The sequence below is a fragment of the Leiobunum rupestre genome, chromosome 9 (assembly GCF_980474605.1).
Source record: "Leiobunum rupestre chromosome 9, qqLeiRupe1.1.hap1, whole genome shotgun sequence".
Lineage (NCBI taxonomy): Eukaryota > Metazoa > Arthropoda > Arachnida > Opiliones > Sclerosomatidae > Leiobunum > Leiobunum rupestre.
This window is the reverse complement of record NC_143392.1, coordinates 43,331,714-43,353,787: the sequence shown is the minus strand read 5'-3', so window position 1 is coordinate 43,353,787 and position 22,074 is coordinate 43,331,714. Positions and strand designations below refer to the sequence as shown.

Sequence of the window (22,074 nt, the reverse complement as noted above, 5' to 3'; positions counted from 1 at the left end):
AACAATAAAAAAGTATTTAGAAGAAAATATATCACCCTATAAAATACTAAGAACGTTATAAATAAATGGTTTATTTACCTTTCGAAACGTAGATCCTTAATTTGACAACTTGCTTTAATAAGTAGTTACTTGTTATGTAATGCGAGCTAAATTCGTTGAGCCTTGGATAAATAATAGTAGTTCCTACTAGGAACTACTTTTATTAATCCAAGGCTGAACTCTGGTGTTAGCGGGAATTAAAAAGACTCCGATCGATGAATAAATAAAGAAGGCCTGAACATTTAAGAAACCGAACTTCCAAGGTACGACAGAGATGGCGATACTTTCTATATAGCCAAATAATAAGCACGGTCAAAGCTATAGCTTCTAATCGGTGCGCTTCCCGTCATTCGAATGAGCATTCTAGTTATTTCTCCGATTTCTATGATTGCCCTTGACAAAAATATTTCGAGTTTTCAACCATAATGAGCCATTTATTGTGTGTCCCTGATGATCGCTAATCAACAGTTTTAATAAATTTTTATTCGAAATTTTATCGTATGTTATGTTATCTTGCTTAGAAGCCTATATTTTATAATCATGCTAAAATACATATTTCTGGTAATATTCGTACTTGCACAATGCGACGCAGGGATGTTAAACTGTAACGAAGCCATATGCGCTTCAATAGTGAGTAAATGCATGCTTACACAGTCATGTAAATGTGATTCTACAAATTCGTCATGCAGTCGAGACTGTTTCAAATGTCTAGAATATCTGTTTACCGAATGTTGTTCATGTGTTGGCAAGTTTTCGAAACTACATTATTCATGTTGTATGGTTAATCCACCCTAAATTCTCAAAAATCTTATTCCTTGAAACAGAAATGTGCAAAGACAACGAGGAAATGGAAGAAAACTTATCACAGAAATCTCATGTTGAGCACCTAAGTGAGCCTAGTGAACATCTTTTCAGCGTTTTGACCGAAGAAAAAGACCCTTTAAATAGATGGGTCTCTTTCACGTATCCCTCAAAAACAACATTTGTTTCAAACTCTAACGATAAAGTTATAACAATGACTACTGGTAAATTAACAGAATATTGGCTAAAAAGGCGCACACTAAAAGGGTTCCATTTCTAGTTTCAGTAGACAAGGGTCCAGAGGACGAAGTTGTAGAATTAAATTGCACTGTTCTATTTTTAACTAGTTGCTTACCTTATAATAAATGCAAAGCAGCTTGTCAGTCCATGGGAGCTACAAGTTATCGTTGGTTTCACGATGGCTGTTGCGAATGTGTTGGCTCAAATTGCCTCAATTATGGAATTTGCGAGAGCAGGTCGTACCAAAGAAAATAAATAAGTTAAATCACGCTAAATTAAGATAAAATTTACCTTTAAAGGTGCGCTGAATGTCCACCTAAGGATGAAATTTTAGAAACTGATCCTGACAATGAAGATGGATCTTATAATAAAGCGGATAGTGAAGAGGATGAAGATAATGCCAGAGTAAAAGGAAAAGATAATACTAAAGAAGCTACAGAAAATTCTGCCATAATTGATAACTTACAAAGCGTAGATGGAGTCAAAAATGTATATTAAGATTTAAGAAAAAAAAAAACGAATCTCAAAAGTTTTGTTTAAAAGGTGCTATAAGTTAAAGATTTTTTTAGGAGGTTTTAGAAAGTGATCAAAATCACAGTTTTACAGTGCCATTTTTAATTATATTGCATTCCACATCATTTAAAACAAAAGAGATTTATATAAATATATGGGCTTTTATAATTATAGTATAAATTACAATAAAAAAAATCTTTATTTTTTACTTTTTAATTTTGGTTTTTCCTTTTACACATTTTTCTTTGAGAGTCATATAACCTCTCAAGATATTTCATTCAAAATGGCGTTTTGTTTCGGGATTTTTTGCAATTCACATTTGCAAACCAAAAAAATCTGGCCTAATAATTTGACAAGAATTAAGCCAGGTTTCCACAGACTCTTGGGGCTTGTAAAATTCGTCTTGAGCAAGAAATATTTTAAAATACACGCTTCCGCTACAATCATTTCAATTTCCATGATCGCTTGAACATTAGCTTGTAGCTCGCGCTTACGAAACTGGATGGGCACATGTTTCTAGCGCAGATCAAATCCAACTAGATATTTCCACGCTAAAGGCAAAGTTTCAAGCGTCAGGTCTACCCTTCTGGCTGCAGTAAGCCAATGGGAACTAGTTGGAATTCGTAGTGCAATATCTCAATCCCGTGGGTCCTGTAGAGTGTTTATTTAGACGCCATGATTATTAGAAATGTAAAGAAAAATATATTCTTAAAATCTCTGAAGCCGAAACGAGACACGCTTAAAACATTCCGTGGAATCAAAACTATTAGCGTGTGGCGCTTAGGGAAAAATTCTTTAATAAAATTAATTTCACGCTAATAGAAATATCTCAAGCTATTTATTTTCAATCTACAAGCGTCCGTGGAAACAGGCCTTTAGAGCACATTGTTGGCACACACAAAAAGTGAAGTAAACACACTACTTTCACTAAATATCTAAAAAAAAATCAGGCTGGGTGATTTTCAATTTGCTAGCATTAAGTTTACGTTTGTTTCACTTGGCCAGCAAGGGTTTTTATTGTATATTAATTTTAAATCCAGAACACAACCGGTGTGTCTGATTAATAATAAAAAAGGGAGCTAAAAAACTGTCCATTTTAGGCTAAATGGTTTTTGAAACAAACTCTAGGCACTAACTTTAAGGCACTTTTGAAGTCTTTCACATTAGAACATTTTATCTTTGGATTTTTTTTTATAACTAGCCTATCAAAAAATGAGTTTGGTCTATACTTAGTAAGACCTAATTTTTAAAGAGTATTTAAATGACAATTATGTAATTTCACAGCTCTTAACATTTTTTTGTTCATTAATTACATTAAAAATCTGCTATTTTAAAAGCATCGTCGATGAGGGAAAACAAGTCATGGGAAGAAGAAACTACACGCTTTTGAGCTGCGAAAGTTTTACAATTGTGATGGAAAAAATACTGGTATTTGAATGAAACAAATCCGTTAGAAAATTATTGCCTTTTTTTAACAAAGACGGATCTGTTCCAAACTGAATCTAATACTGGGCTATTATAAATTTATTCCGATTAGTCTTTTAGTCAAATCTACCGCTACACTTCCATCTAATTTTAAAAAATGTTAAGTAACTGAAATATGGTTATTCATTACTACTTCTATGTTATTATTATTATATAAAATGCAAATTAAGCACCATATACGTTAAATAATTTGATAAAACATAAAAGGTAGGTTTGCATTCTTTTAAAAAAAATTACATTAAAAAATCAGTCAAAAGCCTCTTGTTTCATGTTTTTTCATTTAAAATTTTTAAATTTTGGCGCCAAGGCTTAAGAGTTAAAATTATACTATTTAACTCTACATTGCGTTATTTTTAAAATGGGGAGCTAAGACATTTGGCCAAACAGAGTGTATTTTTTGCCATCTTTGTTTTTGTCACTCTGCGAATTCATGCCGCCTCCCCAATGTTCGACCAAAGACGCGACGCGCAAGCAAGGTTCGGCGCTTTCCATTACATCTTGCATATCTATAACCTTAGGTCTATCTATTTGCGATAATAGAAGAGTCGAAGGGGTGGGTGATACGGCTGGAATTCCTCCCAATAAAAGACCATCTAAACCCAACCTAGAATTGACGGACTGTTTTAGAGGCCATGTTGATGTTTTGCCGGTTTGGCCCGATTTACTCGCATCTTGCTATGAAAGAAAATATATATAAACCTCAGCTTCCCTCTAGATAAGAAATATTTCTATTTACCCAAGAAGTGGCGCAGGTATTGAGCTGTTTGTCCACAGTAGGTTCTGTCAAAGTTAGATTATTACAACCATCTGGTAAACCATCATTGCTGCTGTGACGTCTTTAAAAAACAATTTAGTTATAATACATAAAAAAAAATACATAAAAAGGGGCCAACCTCTGTCTGTTAGTAGAAACTGGGGCATCAGATTGAACTACTAAATCGGTGTAACCAAGACCGCTCAACGGATAAAATACTTCATTATCTTGACCGTTGTTGGAGTTAGAACCTTCATCACTTGAGCTATTTTCATTCGGAGCTGAATTCCAGCTACAGTAGAGAAATGTAGAATTTAATAAAACACTTATATTAGAGTGTAGGTAATGGTAGTTCCTTACCCATTGCACCAATTGACCAAATTTCTTTTCTGACTAGATTGAAGCGTACCAACGTTTGTATTCACCCCCTGTTCGGAAGTTTGAATATTGTTGCTTAAGCCACGCTCTGGGTGACCCCAAACCCACCCTCCAAACGAAAATGGCGACTGTTCTTCTCCACCACCACTCCCACTGCTCCCCATTCGTGGCCAGGTTCTTTTTCCTTCGTAGGATACAACTTGCTGGTAAGGGAAACTGTTATGGATTGCGGAGTCGCTAGCAGTTGTTAATTCTTTCGAATTGTCAGCGCCGCACCAGGGCATAGACTGAAGGCTCAACCTTCCAGAGCCCAAGTTAATATTTTCAGCAGGGGGAGTGTTCATTACATTGTTCAAGAAAGCAGTCTTGTCGTTAGAGTTTGGCGCTTGAGGGGTTTCATTCGGTTGGCATGATAAGAGATTCAGGACTTCCTCTAGCTCGCAAGAGACCGAGCTTTCTTTAGGATTGTTTATTTCTGTTAAAATGAAACAAGTTAAAATTTGTGGAATAGAAGATAAATAATTATACTGTACCACTAGGAGATGAAGTGGCCATGGTTTTGTGATTAATTTTCCCATATGAACTGGGAGCGGATATGGATGAATGTAACGAATGATGTGTCCAACGATTCGAAGGTGGAAGCCCTTGTTGGCCTCTGTATATCATCTGCTGGGGGGAAGATGATACTCTGCTTGTACCTTTTGCAGCTGGAGATTCGTTGTTCTCGCCAAAATTAGAGTACAAAGCTGCTGAACCTTGGTTAGATGAGGAGATGGGAATAGTTTTTTGCAAAACCTGGCCAAAATATTTTCTGATTGAGACCACAAGCTCATCGGGAGCTCTTATGATAGCTGAGGCGTTCTTCGAAGAATCCATTCCTACAGATGGATCTTGAAAACCTCTTGGGAGACAGAAGAAGATTAAGGATTCGGAGTTTTTAGAGATTTGGGATAGCGACTTCCAACATGATAAAGAGAACTGAGCCTGCAGCTCTACATATGATAATAAACACGAGCCCACCGACTAGACAAATAAAACAATTATTTGAAATTGTTCAATACAGTAATAATATTTTATTCAGTAATAATATTTCATTACTTTAATGTTTTCCATGACAGAGGTATTATGGACGGAGCTTTGAGATACGTTCATACTGGAATTTTCTTCTTCAAGTCTATTCAAAACTTCCTGTAAAGCCATCAGTGTCTCGGTCTTAACACCCGAGCTCGCTCCAGCAGTGGCTTTACTCATTTCTTCCCACATTGTAACAAATTGATCAGCTAAGTCTCGATAAGGAGGCAATTCTTGGAAGACTTGCAGGAGACTGTGAGCCAGCACAGTTCCAGCTGCACATAATGAATTTAAAGCCTAAATTGCAAGGACAACCTTATTACATAAAGTTTAAAACCAAAATTATGATAAATTTACTTGTATATAGGCGGAGCAAGAATCTAAACAACTACAAATGTTGTTCATAAATGCGGTTTTATCCAGAATTGGTTTAACACCAAAAGGTGAATCACCGCTGAGTAGGGAAGAATGATTTTGCTTGTCCATATTTTTTTGTAAATTTAACCCTTTTGAGGAGGATAAATGCTGTTGAATTCTTGGCATTTAAATGTTTCTGGTGGCGAAGACATACACATTTCTTTCTATAAATTATCGAAATTGATTAAAATAAGTTCACTTACAAACCAAACCAAATACATCTACACAAAAATTGATAATGAGTCATAGACATAGCATAGATAAATATGATAGTATCATAGTAACCAAGCCTAAGGCTTATATTAACCAAACGGCAGACGGTACATATAAATTATCGAAGGACAATATTTACCTCGGATTTCCCAGTAATTTTGATTGTACTAAAGTAAAATTAATATTGGATCATTGTTTATATTGTATAAAAAAGAGTGACCCTCGATTAGTGACCTCTATTATGCAAATTATTTCCGTTTTAAATTATTCAAAATAATGAACAGAATCCTTAGTTCGTCCATACATAAAACCGAAGCACATTATTGAAACGGAGCTAAGGACTACAGACCGCAACAAGGACAGCATATTCAAGGATTTTGCATTTTCATCAGTCTTTGTTCTACGCACTTTCCATACCAGATTAGACTCGTCAGAGACGTCACGGCCAACCTTTATTACCATTTACCTAAATAATATTCAAAGGATCTTTTTAGGACTGTGATCTAATTTTTTATTTGGACAAAGTTTTTAAAAACAATTAATTTGTATTTTTAAAGATTTCACTTCAATAAAACATCTTCTAGGAAATTGGCAAGAAGTAATATTTCCGAGAGCCAGGAACTGCAAGCCTCTGTTTATATAGTGCTTGTGGAAATAATGCTAACTTTTCACGTCGTGTTTTTTCTAAGCTTTAATTCGTCAAAAAAAGCTAAATGGTTAAGGAAACACTTTTGGCATACCGTACAATTCAACAAGCACTGTCACAGTAATCCGCAGGTCCTGCCTCGCAAAAATATTACTTCTTGGAAATTTCCTTGAAGATGTTTTATTGAAGGGTCTATATGGCTGTGATTTGATTAAAAAGGTTTTGTTTATCAAGTTTTGTGAAGCTTTTCAAATAAGTTGTATTTATGTAATTACATTTGTTTTTAAGATAAAATAGCATATTTTTTAATGTTATTTTTTGGGTTGAATGTCTCTCATATACATCGTTTTTATTTATGCATTTTGTAGCTTGAAATCTCAGCTTTCTTACAGTACTATTATTTTTCTGTATATTTTTGTCCTTTATACCGTAATTCCCCCTAAAACACTACCATGATTTGCAGTTTTTCCAAAAATGGATCGGTTCAAGTAGCTATATTTCAGAAACTAAATTTCCTAGAATGTTTTCAACGCAATTTTCGTGTTTATTGTGTTCATTTTACATACTAATAACTTCAATATTTATTTCAGATTTAATACCTTCGCGACAGAAACCTTTTTAGTTTACCTCAGTTAGCGACATTCGAGTAAAAATCGTCGTTTTCAACAATTTTTAATTAAAACACTAATTGAACAAATTGTATAAAATTTATCCTATATAGTTACTCTCTAACACCCATATTTATAGCGTAAAAAGTTTTATGGGGATACCTTTAATACTTTTAGAATTATTTGTACGAAATTACCAAATACAGCTCTATCCTCTTGATGGGATGGCCGGGATCCACCAAAGACCGAGCACCAGCCCCAATAGAAGGAATGGCAAAGGCCCCCCCCCCCCCCCCCCAAGTCTCCCGAGTCCGGGGCGAGAGACCCGTCAGTATAAATAGCCGTCGTTTCTTTGGCGTGGATTTCAAGCGCCGCGAGGAACAATTGTCTCAGCGCGTCCGAGCGTAGGTCACCTTTTCGAGTAGTTAGCCATCGGGAAATGACCATCACCGTGTGAGTTTCTCAAGGAGGGGTGACGGGGGGGGGGGGGGAGAAGATCCCTGGAGAAATGAAAGAGCTAATTTAGATTGTGTTGCCTAGCCAAGTTCCATGCCCAGAGCAGAAAAGGAAGCCGATCCGGGGCGAAGCGATATTCCATGACATCTAGTTTAGCCAGGTTGTCTCACAGAAGAGAGGGATAAAAGTCCGGTTTATCCGCTGCTCCGCATGGAGCAAGTACATGGAAGTCCAAAGGAGGTCGAGGAAAGCTCAGCGGTGGAATTGTCACATCAGCTTCCATCAGCTAGACCATGGGCGTAGACCACGGCACACCGAGATTGAGCCGTAAATCGAGAGGCTTTTTGAACTTTGTCCAAACATTTTGGTAACAGAAATAACAATGGGAATGATTTCAGTTACCGACATAACAGGAATAATTTTGGTCACAGAAATAATAATGGGAATGATTTCAGTTACGGACATAACAGGAATAATTTTGGTAACAGAAATAACAATGGGAATGATTTCAGTTACCGACATAAAAGGAATAATTTTGGTAACAGAAATAATAATGGGAATGATTTCAGTTACGGACATAACCGGAATAATTTTGGTAACAGAAATAATAATGGGAGTGATTTCAGTTACGGACATAACAGGAATAATTTTGGTAACAGAAATAATAATGGGAGTGATTTCAGTTACGGACATAACAGGAATAATTTTGGTAACAGAAATAACAATGGGAATGATTTCAGTTACCGACATAACAGGAATAATTTTGGTCACAGAAATAACAATGGGAATGATTTCAGTTACCGACATAACAGGAATAATTTTGGTCACAGAAATAATAATGGGAATGATTTCAGTTACGGACATAAAAGGAATAATTTTGGTAACATAAATAATAATGGGAATGATTTCAGTTACGGACATAACAGGAATAATTTTGGTCACAGAAATAACAATGGGAATGATTTCAGTTACCGACATAACAGGAATAATTTTGGTCACAGAAATAATAATGGGAATGATTTCAGTTACGGACATAAAAGGAATAATTTTGGTAACATAAATAATAATGGGAATGATTTCAGTTACGGACATAACAGGAATAATTTTGGTAACATAAATAATAATGGGAGTGATTTCAGTTACGGACATAACAGGAATAATTTTGGTAACAGAAATAACAATGGGAATGATTTCAGTTACCGACATAACAGGAATAATTTTGGTCACAGAAATAACAATGGGAATGATTTCAGTTACCGACATAACAGGAATAATTTTGGTCACAGAAATAATAATGGGAATGATTTCAGTTACGGACATAAAAGGAATAATTTTGGTAACAGAAATAACAATGGGAATGATTTCAGTTACCGACATAACAGGAATAATTTTGGTCACAGAAATAACAATGGGAATGATTTCAGTTACCGACATAACAGGAATAATTTTGGTCACAGAAATAATAATGGGAATGATTTCAGTTACGGACATAAAAGGAATAATTTTGGTAACATAAATAATAATGGGAATGATTTCAGTTACGGACATAACAGGAATAATTTTGGTAACATAAATAATAATGGGAGTGATTTCAGTTACGGACATAACAGGAATAATTTTGGTAACATAAATAATAATGGGAGTGATTTCAGTTACGGACATAACAGGAATAATTTGGGTGACAGAAATGATTTCAATTACGGCCATAACAGAATAATTTTGGTCACAGAAATGATTTCAGCTACGGACATATGAATAATGGGAATGATTTCAGTTACAGAAATCATAAAGAAAATAATTTTGGTCACAGAAATGATTTCAGCTACGGACATATGAATAATGGGAATGATTTCAGTTACAGAAATCATAAAGAAAATAATTTTGGTAACAGAAATGATAATCGGAATGATATCAGTTACAGAAATCATAAAGAAAATAATTTTGGTAACAGAAATTATAATAGGAATGATTTCAGTTACAGAAATTATAATAGGAATGATTTCAGTTACAGAAATTATAATAGGAATGATTTCAGTTACAGAAATTATAATAGGAATGATTTCAGTTACAGAAATTATAATAGGAATGATTTCAGTTACAGAAATTATAATAGGAATGATTTCAGTTACAGAAATTATAATAGGAATGATTTCAGTTACAGAAATTATAATAGGAATGATTTCAGTTACAGAAATTATAATAGGAATGATTTCAGTTACAGAAATTATAATAGGAATGATTTCAGTTACAGAAATTATAATGGGAATGATTTCAGTTACAGAAATTATAATAGGAATGATTTCAGTTACAGAAATTATAATAGGAATGATTTCAGTTACAGAAATTATAATAGGAATGATTTCAGTTACAGAAATTATAATAGGAATGATTTCAGTTACCGACATAACAGGAATAATTTTGGTCACAGAAATAATAATGGGAATGATTTCAGTTACGGACATAACAGGAATAATTTTGGTAACAGAAATAACAATGGGAATGATTTCAGTTACCGACATAAAAGGAATAATTTTGGTAACAGAAATAATAATGGGAATGATTTCAGTTACGGACATAACCGGAATAATTTTGGTAACAGAAATAATAATGGGAGTGATTTCAGTTACGGACATAACAGGAATAATTTTGGTAACAGAAATAATAATGGGAGTGATTTCAGTTACGGACATAACAGGAATAATTTTGGTAACAGAAATAACAATGGGAATGATTTCAGTTACCGACATAACAGGAATAATTTTGGTCACAGAAATAACAATGAGAATGATTTCAGTTACCGACATAACAGGAATAATTTTGGTCACAGAAATAATAATGGGAATGATTTCAGTTACGGACATAAAAGGAATAATTTTGGTAACATAAATAATAATGGGAATGATTTCAGTTACGGACATAACAGGAATAATTTTGGTAACATAAATAATAATGGGAGTGATTTCAGTTACGGACATAACAGGAATAATTTTGGTAACATAAATAATAATGGGAGTGATTTCAGTTACGGACATAACAGGAATAATTTGGGTGACAGAAATGATTTCAATTACGGACATAACAGAATAATTTTGGTCACAGAAATGATTTCAGCTACGGACATATGAATAATGGGAATGATTTCAGTTACAGAAATCATAAAGAAAATAATTTTGGTCACAGAAATGATTTCAGCTACGGACATATGAATAATGGGAATGATTTCAGTTACAGAAATCATAAAGAAAATAATTTTGGTAACAGAAATGATAATCGGAATGATATCAGTTACAGAAATCATCATAAAGAAAATAATTTTGGTAACAGAAATTATAATAGGAATGATTTCAGTTACAGAAATTATAATAGGAATGATTTCAGTTACAGAAATTATAATAGGAATGATTTCAGTTACAGAAATTATAATAGGAATGATTTCAGTTACAGAAATTATAATAGGAATGATTTCAGTTACAGAAATTATAATAGGAATGATTTCAGTTACAGAAATTATAATAGGAATGATTTCAGTTACAGAAATTATAATGGGAATGATTTCAGTTACAGAAATTATAATAGGAATGATTTCAGTTACAGAAATTATAATAGGAATGATTTCAGTTACAGAAATTATAATAGGAATGATTTCAGTTACAGAAATTATAATAGGAATGATTTCAGTTACAGAAATTATAATAGGAATGATTTCAGTTACAGAAATTATAATAGGAATGATTTCAGTTACAGAAATTATAATAGGAATGATTTCAGTTACAGAAATTATAATAGGAATGATTTCAGTTACAGAAATTATAATAGGAATGATTTCAGTTACAGAAATTATAATAGGAATGATATCAGTTACAGAAATTATAATAGGAATGATTTCAGTTACAGAAATTATAATAGGAATGATTTCAGTTACAGAAATTATAATAGGAATGATTTCAGTTACAGAAATTATAATAGGAATGATTTCAGTTACAGAAATTATAATAGGAATGATTTCAGTTACAGAAATTATAATAGGAATGATTTCAGTTACAGAAATTATAATAGGAATGATTTCAGTTACAGAAATTATAATAGGAATGATTTCAGTTACAGAAATTATAATAGGAATGATTTCAGTTACAGAAATTATAATAGGAATGATTTCAGTTACAGAAATTATAATAGGAATGATTTCAGTTACAGAAATTATAATAGGAATGATTTCAGTTACAGAAATTATAATAGGAATGATTTCAGTTACAGAAATTATAATAGGAATGATTTCAGTTACAGAAATTATAAAGAAAACAATTTCCAAAACGATTTTATAAAAGGTCACTTTAGCTGCAGTTTCCAAAGAGGTATGTCCATTTTGACGCGATATTAACCAAGATTAGATAACACTAAACTTTCAATAATGCCTTATCTGAAAAGCACTGCGGATATTTCATTATATATTTGTCATAATAAAATTGCTAAAACTAAATCTTATCTAGGTAGGGGAGGTAATAGATAAGTATAAACGTAATAAAATTTACATTCCGTCGTGCTAAAAGCAATGTAAACCTCGTAAAGACACTAAGTCCGATTTAGCTTAACTTTGAAAAAGTTAAAAATAATCCACGTGAAATTTAGTTTCGTTAGGACCCAATGTAATTACAAAAAAGAGAAAATCTTGGGTAAAACCAGGAATTAAGACTGTAAAGAATGATAGTCAAGAAGCTCGTTTCTACTTCGACTATCTTATATTTGTTTCTATTTGAAATTTCTTTACCAATTTCAAGTAAATATATACACTCAAGTAGGAATGTGAATTAGAACAATTTTTTACAATAAACGCAATTTAGGTTTGGCGGCATTGGATTGGACGGTTGAAGGTTATCCGTACAGTGTAAGAACTATCTACGAAGATGAGCCGATAGACAGTTAAGTTATAAAATTAAATAATTCGCGGTATAATAAATAGGTATATAATATACATCTTAAATATAATGTTTCATCTTCCTATACTTCTAATGCTATTCGATCGAAACATTTGCCTTTGCGAACTCTCTTGGATATGCAATTTTTAAATCTATCACAGTCAAGCGGACTTAATTAATTGTATTTAAAGTAACTAGAGCCTATCACCCCTACCGTCTGTTAAACCTTATGGCTGAAATCTGAAATTCGCTACCCACTATAAAAACGGAAATCTAGGTTAATTTACAAGGGGTACGGCATTCGTACAAATCCCGTACACTTTAGGGAATAAAAGGTTTTAGAAATCTTGAAATCAACTTGAATCCTGAAATCTGGGCGAAATTCAGGGGCGTGCTAAACAAGGGGGCAGCGGGGGTGCCTTGCCCCCTCCATTTTTCACAGGGCAGATTTTGCGCACAGCTGTAATTAACTCAGGATACTTATTTGCAACGGACGGACTCTTACGCTGTCGCATGTTTAGTCAACCTCACAGGTTGATTAAACATGCGACGCCCTTGTGTTTTGTTTTCAATCTCTCGGCATTTTTTCGGACGCAGCCTACTTAATAAGGTATGTGCTTTGCTTATAATATTGTTTTTGCCCCCGCTCTCGTAAAAGCTTTGGCACGCCACTGCCAACATCTCGAAGTCAGCCTAAAGAACCTGAATTCAACACGAAAATTGTGGTCTGAAATCGGGATATCAGTTAATGATTCCTGAAATCTATTTGAGATTCAAAATCCCGTAAGCGAGATTTGCAAATGTCGTACCGCTCTTTAAATTATTCTAATATACCTTTTTTATAGTAATAGAGCTTATTATATATTAACGGAATACTCATGAGTGTATTTAATTAAGATTTTATAAAATCAAAAATAATACACTATTTAACAACTTAATACATTAAAACAAAGTTGGACACAACGTTTCGAGTCTAACTAGACGCTTTGTCAAGTGTGAAAGGTTGTGTTTAATGTATTAAGTTGTTAAATAATGTATTATTTTTTGATTTTATTAAATCTAAATTAAATACATTCATGAGTATTCCGTTAATATATAATAAGTTCTATTACTGTAACCACCATGACAAAAATCAGTGCTTCTATACCTTTTTTATACGTACTCAAGTTTTTAATTCCTCTTTTACCAAGTTAGAATGTTACTATTATAGCGTTTTCCATTTGATTGCTCAAGATTCGCTCTGAATCTGTCTCTGACGTCATAGATCTCGCCCCAATCGACTAGAGTAAAAAAGCAAATGGAACATTCCATGAATATATTACCGCGCTTTGTTGTTTTTCGTCTGCTTGTAATTTGAATTTTCGCGTCTTGGTCTGCCATTTTGCCAAAAAATCTAAAAGGAACACGCAAAAATTGGCTCCGATCTCGATCTCGATCCGTTGATCTGTCGAAATCGGCAGATCGGTTTTAGGCGATCTCGGAGCACCCGATAGCGCGAAATGGAACACGCGAAACTTGATCGGAGCAGATCCGAGCACGCTAATGAAACATAAAATGTTGATCAGAGCGATCTAGAGTGCTCGAGAGCAGTCAAATGGAAAACGCTATTAGTTGAATTTTCATTTTTGAATGGGCGGAGTGATACACGCGCTAAATTTTAAGCCGTGATGCGGTGTATGTTTCCTCTGTCCGGCGGGAAATTAGCTTCAATTTAAAATGGTATCAAGTCTGCGAAGGTAAATGTTTCTTTTACATACTAGATGGATACTTCTCTAATAATAGACATCTTATATACTTTTGGGAGTAGTAAAATGTAACATTATTACATAACGCAGAGAGTAAGCCCCTGATTCACGTGAAATGGAACGAGAATGCAAAGAAATGCAGTGGCTTCACATTAGCGTTAAAATCCTTCCCTGTCTTACAAAATGAGTTGAAAATACAGTACACCGATGGGAGTCAAGAAGCAATCATTTACTCGGAAAAAACATTTCAAGACTTAATTCCGGTAATGACTTTTAACCTCTTAACTAGTGAGCTGCATTTGTACCAGAAACGTTACCAGTCAACCCATTTCCGTTCAAGTTTTTATCATCCAACCATTCCCGAAATTCTCATTACCTATTCAAAGTATCGCAACCAGAGCGAAAATTAATTCCTGACCATTCCCGTATTCAAAATTACCTATTCCATCCATTCCCTAACCGAAAATGGGATACCAATCTCAGGGCCGTGCAGAGGGAGAGGGAAAAAATCCCCTGGCCCGACGGAAAAAGGGCCCGGAAGTATTCTTTTTAAGGGCCCATCCTTAGAAATTTTAGTCATAAGCGCCAATGACGGCGTTATTTGCCCGTGGTCAGAAACGTATCTGCACGGCCCTGATCACTCTGATTCCCGTATATTTCCGCGGTTACCGTGGTAAATGGTAAAAACCGTTTCTACGCAGCGTTCTATTCGTAAGCCAACAACCGCCTACGACATTGACCCGCTTTTTTTCTAAGACAAAGGATAAATCATTGATTACTATGGAACTAAAATTAACATGCGGTACTACACCGGAAACTGGATTCTATTCTGTTCAAGTAAAACCCGTCAACCTAAACGAACCCAGAATTAGCAAAAAAGGAACTGAGAATAAGTACAAAATTAAAGAGGTAAGAATTGTTTACTCACGAAGGTTGCGCTTTCAAACAATGACCCCTGTTATCATATTTAGAACTACCTACCAACGTTACCATTCGAAACTTTGACCGCTACGGACAAAGATATGATCAGGGGCACTGAAATGACCACCTTGGAAATAAAGCTGGAAGGAGAAATAGTAAAATTGCACACAATATTATAGCTAAAGGGCCACTCACGCGTTTGAAAATTCGAGGTAAAATCATGTAGATTCTCACTTCCTCGTTATAGGACCTCAAATTCTAGCTTCCACTGCGGTAGATTTTAAATAAGCTTGAGCTAGGACCATTGTGTTGGGAATATTAATCTAGAGGTCCAATCAAAACGTCGGATTTCAGTATTTGGCGAAACAAGTTTTTAAAAAATAAGAAAACTGTCGTCTGCTCCCAAATGACGAGAAAACTTTATCATTCTACCCGTGGCGCCGTCTATCTCTCAATGGTTCGTTCAAATAAGACGCGTAAAAGCGCAAGTAGAATACAAAGCAGACATAAATAGTCATTTTTTTTTGTTAAAAACACAACGAAAAAAAAAGGAAAAAAGAAAACAGTAGTAAGGATTGCCAACTTTTATCTTTCTGTATATATATTTTTTCTTTTTCTTTTGTTTTTGAGTATCTGTATCAGGGTGTGTATGGTGCGAAGACCTAGTTGTCATGTGCACCAAAATAAAGTTTATTATTTTTGAAAATATAAAAGACGCGTTTTCCGGCAAAAATATTTGTTTTTCAAATATAATGGATGGCGCCACGGGTCATATGATAACGTGTCTCGTCATTTTAGAGGAGACTGCACATTCGTAATTTTCAAAAACTTGTTTCGCCGGGAGCAGATTTGATTGGATCTCTAAATTAATATTCCCAACTCAATGGCTAGGACACGTGACTTAAAGAGCCTTCATAATTTTGACAAACTCGCGCCTTTTTCTTTAAAAAACATTTGCTTCTGGATAAGAATCTGAGGGCTATTTGATCAAATAAGCAATTGTTTTACTTAGGACCGATTTTGTTCAAAGTCGGGCGTAGTGTAGACCTATAAGAAATATGAAATTTCCCAAAAGGAGACGTTGCACTACCTATTCTATTTGCCATGGCAACCGAAAAATATTTTGACCACTTAAAACTAAAAAATCTCCATTTTAAAAAGCATGGGATTTTCTCGGTTTCACGACAATTTTTAAAAAAACTTTAAAATCATGAAATGGGTAATTTGGACCACATTTAGGTAAATTTTATCAAGTTTGGGTAAATTGGGACATTTTTGGGTAAAATAAGGAAAACATATTATTTCTGTTTTAAGTGGTCAAAAACATTTTCGTTTGCCATAGCAAATTGAATTGGTAGTGCAACGTCTCCTTTTGGGAAATTTGAATAAAATTGGCAATAAACACCTCGGGTATCGCTACGCCCTCTTTTAGTTGCCGTTGAAAACTAGATAGGTAGCGTGAGCTTAAAGGGATAATGAAATCGGAAAATACAGTACCTTCAAACTATTCAGCTTTCAAAACTACATATTTTTCCAATTTACAGTCATTAGAAAAAATGTAAACTCAAATTTTAAGAAAATAAAAACTACACCGAAAAAAGCAGACGCCGCCAACGCGAAATAGCCGTGTGTTTTGAAAATCCCGGAATCTGTACGGACGCCCAATGAGAGGCGACTTTTGAAGTTAAAACGTTGGCGGCGTCTGCTTTTTTCGGTGTAGTTTTTATTTTCTTAAAATTTGAGTTTACATTTTTTCTAATGACTGTAAATTGGAAAAATATGTAGTTTTGAAAGCTGAATAGTTTGAAGGTACTGTATTTTCCGATTTCATTATCCCTTTAATAAGGTCACCTTATTAGCATTTGGCAACCAGTAGCGTAAGAACTGTTTATGGTACACAATAGGCGCTTAAATAAATCATCTTCAAGGAAATCGCCAAGAGGTAATATGTCCGAGAATCAGGACCTGCAAATTTGTTTGAATTAATGTAAACTTTTCACCTGTAAACAGAACGTTGTGTTTTTCCTAAGCCTTAATATATCAAAAAAACTACCTGGTTGAAAGGATACAACTCGTTGCATACTGTACAAGTGAAAAGTTTCCATAATTTCAACAAGCACTATATTAACAGTAATTTGCAGGTCCTGGCTCTAGGGAATATTACTTCTTGGCGATATCCTTGAAGATGTTTTATTTAAGCGCCCATTACGAGTATTAGAGGGCTATGATGGACACTTAAAAGTTATAAAATGTTAATATTTGGCATTTATTATAATTTTACACAGTTTTATGTTTTCTTCATGGTAACACCACGCCCAGATTTTGGAATTTTTCTCTAATTTGACAATAGCTAGAACATAAGCGCTACCTCGGAAGAACGTGGCACCACAGCGCCACCTAGACTCGTTTCGGTCACAAATTATGTTGCAATAGAGAGAAAAAAAACCGCATAAATAATTGTAGAATATAATTTTGTAAACACTTACAAAAAGGGAACTATTTTTTTCCGATTAGGAGTACATGGTTTTTTAAAATCCTTGTAAACAGGAATGGAGGGGGATGTAAGAGAAATCTTGAAAATAGGTTGCCCCTCAAATAGCTGGCGCGCTAGCGGATCCAAGTCCAAGACAGAGCCGGCCAATCCTCTGCCTGCATCTTTCAAGCAGTCCTATTACCGGTGGTCGCGCGGGAAACTAAAAAAATTCAAATGCCGTTGTGGCCCTTTAAATATAAAGTTTAAAATATTTAAAATATGGCGGCTATCCCAGAGTGGCGATTTCGCAAGCGATTACTTTGAAATAATATCCACCCTTGACGACGCCAAAGACAAGTACAATGTCGAAATAAAACTGAAAAAAGAATTGGACTACGAAACACAAAACAGATACGACATACGAATTATAGTTACGGTAAGAGAAACAACAACATTAGACGCTTCAATAAAATCGATTCAGCAGATCACTGACAGAGTCTGAACGTAAAAAAGTCTATTGATAAAAACCTGGACAAATAAATAATTATCCAGTATGTACAGCTATATCCTCTAATGTACGCTCGACTACTAGGGCCAACTTTTGTAAAATTGTTGCAATTGGGGGATTACGTCGAGGAAAAGATAGTACGTGGTAACGGGGATAATATTATATTTGTCGATGGTAAAAATAATTCAGGTCTAGTTGCATTAGGGTACAGTGAGCATCGACGCAAAAAAATATTTTAGGCCTAACGAATAATTTACGCAAAAACCATAACTGTCGCAACGTTTTTCCCTTTTAAACTTTGGTCAGAAGTATCGCCGCCTACCGACTGAGTTTTAAATCGAATGTGTGAAAGCTGTCTGCTCATTTAAAATTATCTCGATATAAAAACTGATCGTTTCAGCTAAAGAACTTTCATATTCAATAGTCGACTGCTATTTCTTCACACATTTAGTTGACAGGCATTAAAGTAGATGGCGCTATCGAAGCTTATTTGACTGAATTTGGTTTGTAGCTAGTTTCTTGGGTTAATCTAAAAATCGCCCAATCGAAAGTATATTGTCCAGTGATCTCTCTTTACTAACAAGTTAAGTAATGGGACATCTAATCGAGAGTGAGAGAGAGAGACAGAAAGTTTTACTGAAGCGTCTATTAAAGGGGCTCCAAGTTCGGTGGCAAAATGTGTGTTAAGTCAGTAAAGTGCGAAATTTACGGTTAACTCTGCCCGCCTCTGCCAAGGCCGAGTGAGGGGTTGGGGGGAAGGAAAAGCATGCTCAATTTTCTTTTTTTTTGCACCGAACTTTGGAGCCCCTTTAAACTCCAGCAGGAAATTGTATAATTATACACTTGGAATGTCTAAAGATGACTACGGTAGCTCTGATGATTCTCATGGAAACGGGCGTGGCTTACAGCCGAGATTTTTACTGGTCACGTGCTAGGAATAGGTCAAACCATGGATTAACAATAACTCACAGGGATAGTTCCCTTACATAGAAATATCATTGCCAGCCCAAAATACGTTTGCTACAAACTCTTCCCCGCTTACAGTCCTAAACTCCCCACTTTCCGCCCCAAAAACGATTCAACTCCAGAAATAGTAACGCCATCTCGTGTCTGAAATCGACACTATGGGTTTTTAATATGGTTTTTAAAAATGGCGATTGTCAGTAAATAACTAAAATGGGTCCGCGCCGGGAGTAGTGGCTCACTCCTGTAATCCCAGGCGTCCGGGAGGCAGATTTTGTGGAAGGCCGTGTGAGGACGACCACTAATCCCACATCTGGTGGTTGTCATACTTCCGCCACGGGTGTCCCAACCCTATCCCCAAGTATCCTCCCGTTGGCGTGGCCGTAACACATATCTCGCACCTGATTAATCAAGTGGACGAGCGGACTGTATTGTCCCACCCGTCACAATAAAAAAAAAAATGGGTCCGCAGATTATTTTATTCGGAATTTAATAGGATTTGTCATTGTTTAAGCCGTAATTTTTTTTGTTGCATAGGTAAATAGTAATTAGCTTTACATTAATAAAAATTCAACAGTTATTGTGTTCCATTATTCTTATTATCAAAAAAATTCATTAGATTTCGCGGCGCCAAAAAAACTGCCCGTCTGCTCGCCGAATTGAATAGTTTCCGCTTAGGCCTAGTTCTGATTTCGCCCGCTAGGACCGATGGCGTTTGAATCAAACTTATTTTCGAAGAGAACTATCCCTGTGAGTTATTGTTAATCCATGGCTAAACTAGACGTGAAGTTGTCCACTATCTTCTGTGCTCTTTTTAAACCATCTAAATACGTTATTTTACGCGGAACTATAGAGTAGTAGCACTCCGTAGCTTTGGCCATGGCCGCCATTGTGGGCGCGAATTTTTTATGAATAGGAAAAAGCAAGGGTGACGTTGCGTGACGTAGCACTGCCATTACTCTATAGGCCCTATCAGCTTCCTCATTTTTGTGGAGAACGTGAGAAATTCTATAAGATCTTCAGTGTGAGCACTTATCGGGATCTCTAAAATTAATTTTATGGTAAATTTTCTTTTCGAATACTGTGAATTATAAAGTTAATAATGGAAAATATTGGTTTACATTGTATAATAATATGTGAAATCAAGATAATCAATCCAAAAAGCATAAGTAACATAATACATCTAAGTATGACATTAGGAAACAAATAGCGCCCCTCGGTAGCGGCGCCATGAACTAATCAGATTCTAACCCAACTTCCGTTAACATGATATTCCGGGAATAGTCCTTTAAATAAAAGATCATTCATAGCCGATTATAGAGTTTGTGCTGCCGCGACTGGACATATAACGGGTTTATCTATGGTGTCTCTTTATACTGCCAAAGCTGAGAATTTTCTACGCATAGATCTGGCAGCATTTTTCTACAGGGGGGCAAGACTGTCAGAGAGGGGTTTATTTAACCGACTATTTGGCGTGTGATTTGGATAACCGCCATTTTTAGGCTTAATGCGAGTTTAGCCGCACTATGGTTACGCAACAGACGAAATTTTTTGGAGTACTATATGATTGGCTGAATTTGAACTCTGACTCCTTTTGGATGACCAAATGAAAAATTAAAATCACAACTTCCGGGTTACTGAGTTGCTAGTCGTTTTATTGATTTATCTTTGGTGAAGAAAGGATGTAGTAAGAAAAATGCATTAGCAAGGCTACAATTGTCATACTTAGAGGTATTATGTTACTTTTGAAGAAAGGAATACCTAAACTTTGGAAGATCTTAAACTTTATTTCAATTATTTTACAAGTCTGTTCGAAATCTGAAAGGTTTATCTCCTCAAACCTATGTTTAAGTTTTAAATACTGCAAATAATTAATTTAAATACATTATTTACCACTTTTCCCATTTTATAACATCGTTATTTACCACCTGTTAAATACCACTTCGGAACCCTGGACGGCATCCAGCCAATGATTTGGAAAAAACGTGTGACGTCTTGCATTCGACGAAGTTTAATGCTTGTTTTCCACTTGCGCGCGTCATAATGTTATTTTCTTTACGCGCGTAAAAACGTTTAAACGTTTCAAAGCTGAGAAACGCGTCGTTGCGCGCGCCAGTGGAACACAAGCATTAGACCGGCCCATCTCTCGAGTTTCTTAGACATTCCAAGTGTATACATATTATAATTTCCTGTCCCCAAAGCTGTGACTTGAACTTAAGAAACTATTTTGTCCATTTTAACAAGGATAAGTCCGAGAACCGTCCCGAACCATTACCTACTAAAACGGATGAAATCACCTTGTCCATAGTAGTTGAAGATGTTCACGATCAATTGCCCTTATTCAGCCGAGACTGCCCGTTATTGAAAGTCGAGGAAGAATCAACGGTGGTAAATATCCCCGCTTTGCGGACGTTTGTGGTCAAAAGCTGAATTATTATTATTTTTCTTCTTGGTAGGGAACCGAGGTAATTAGCATGCCAGCTAGAGATGGGGACACCAACGTCAAACCGCCGGGGAAAATGGTGTACAAAATCGAAGGAGACAGTAAGAATCGAGATGGCAATTTGTTTGATAAATGTTGCTGAGCATTAAGTAACTGTTCCTCTTCCGCACCTCGTGAGAACGTTTCAACCTAAGACCATTTACACCTGGACTACAATGCCAACGTTATAACTCCGATTTCAGAGTGTCCGCTACAAAACACCACCAAGTGGAGAAAATCCGCGACAGTAATCCACAAACATGATCCCCCTTCTTTAGGAGGCGAACGGTTCGTAAATAACGGGCGAAAATTGGTCACAACTCGCGGGGCGACCGAGTAAAATGTCGGGAGAGGAGCGCGAAGTGAACGCGTTTTTTCAGCCCGAATTCTCTTTTGGACGAGAGTTGCCTCTAAATAACGATGGTGGCGTTGGGGTAGCGGCGACACT

General features: G+C 35.4%; 3 protein-coding genes across 7 annotated transcripts in view; 2 read left to right on the top strand and 1 right to left on the bottom strand.

The window, feature by feature from the left end:
• Window positions 1-464: 464 nt before the first annotated feature.
• Window positions 465-1,769, top strand: LOC149928478 (twisted gastrulation protein homolog 1-A-like). 2 transcript variants are annotated; one of them, XM_090157621.1, is made up of 4 exons: window positions 465-669; window positions 864-1,064; window positions 1,121-1,316; window positions 1,380-1,769. In XM_090157621.1, exons 1-4 carry the CDS (start codon window positions 657-659, stop codon window positions 1,576-1,578), a joined length of 609 nt encoding a protein of 202 aa, XP_090013747.1. In that variant the 5' UTR covers window positions 465-656; the 3' UTR covers window positions 1,579-1,769. The 2 variants fall into 2 exon arrangements, with proteins under 2 accessions (XP_090013747.1, XP_090013746.1); XM_090157620.1 differs by having other exon boundaries at window positions 465-784.
• A 595-nt stretch (window positions 1,770-2,364) lies between these two features.
• Window positions 2,365-15,321, bottom strand: LOC149928477 (uncharacterized). Of its 4 annotated transcripts, XM_090157615.1 has the most exons (9): window positions 6,146-6,298; window positions 6,051-6,078; window positions 5,639-5,858; window positions 5,309-5,578; window positions 4,744-5,233; window positions 4,193-4,685; window positions 3,972-4,124; window positions 3,815-3,914; window positions 2,365-3,753 (listed from the first exon to the last, which is right to left on the bottom strand). In XM_090157615.1, exons 3-9 carry the CDS (start codon window positions 5,822-5,824, stop codon window positions 3,445-3,447), a joined length of 2,001 nt encoding a protein of 666 aa, XP_090013741.1. In that variant the 5' UTR covers window positions 5,825-5,858; window positions 6,051-6,078; window positions 6,146-6,298; the 3' UTR covers window positions 2,365-3,444. The 4 variants fall into 4 exon arrangements, with proteins under 4 accessions (XP_090013741.1, XP_090013742.1, XP_090013740.1 ...); XM_090157616.1 differs by lacking the exons at window positions 6,051-6,078; window positions 6,146-6,298 and adding an exon at window positions 15,208-15,321; XM_090157614.1 differs by having other exon boundaries at window positions 5,639-5,862; window positions 6,051-6,299.
• LOC149928476 (cadherin-23-like) overlaps window positions 12,196-22,074 on the top strand; it is a 66,483-nt gene continuing 56,604 nt past the window's right edge. Inside the window, exons 1-8 of the mRNA XM_090157612.1 lie at window positions 12,196-12,395; window positions 12,460-12,537; window positions 14,370-14,542; window positions 15,036-15,188; window positions 15,251-15,355; window positions 17,969-18,109; window positions 21,389-21,532; window positions 21,601-21,688. Of these exons, the coding sequence (XP_090013738.1) occupies window positions 12,320-12,395; window positions 12,460-12,537; window positions 14,370-14,542; window positions 15,036-15,188; window positions 15,251-15,355; window positions 17,969-18,109; window positions 21,389-21,532; window positions 21,601-21,688 (958 nt within the window). The 5' untranslated portion in view covers window positions 12,196-12,319. The remainder of the gene's footprint in view (window positions 12,396-12,459; window positions 12,538-14,369; window positions 14,543-15,035; window positions 15,189-15,250; window positions 15,356-17,968; window positions 18,110-21,388; window positions 21,533-21,600; window positions 21,689-22,074) is intronic.

Bases quoted from the DNA above. Each gene is read 5' to 3' on its own strand.
- LOC149928478 (XM_090157620.1), top strand. From the start codon at position 580: ATGCTAAAATACATATTTCTGGTAATATTCGTACTTGCACAATGCGAC. The intron at 785-863 runs GCAAGTTTTCGA...TCCTTGAAACAG, and splicing joins CGAATGTTGTTCATGTGTTG to AAATGTGCAAAGACAACGAG. The intron at 1,317-1,379 runs GTCGTACCAAAG...TTACCTTTAAAG, and splicing joins TATGGAATTTGCGAGAGCAG to GTGCGCTGAATGTCCACCTA.
- LOC149928477 (XM_090157616.1), bottom strand. From the start codon at position 5,824: ATGCCAAGAATTCAACAGCATTTATCCTCCTCAAAAGGGTTAAATTTA. The intron at 4,125-4,192 runs GTAAGGAACTAC...TCTCTACTGTAG, and splicing joins TTGGTCAATTGGTGCAATGG to CTGGAATTCAGCTCCGAATG. The intron at 3,754-3,814 runs GTAAATAGAAAT...TTTCTTTCATAG, and splicing joins ATACCTGCGCCACTTCTTGG to CAAGATGCGAGTAAATCGGG.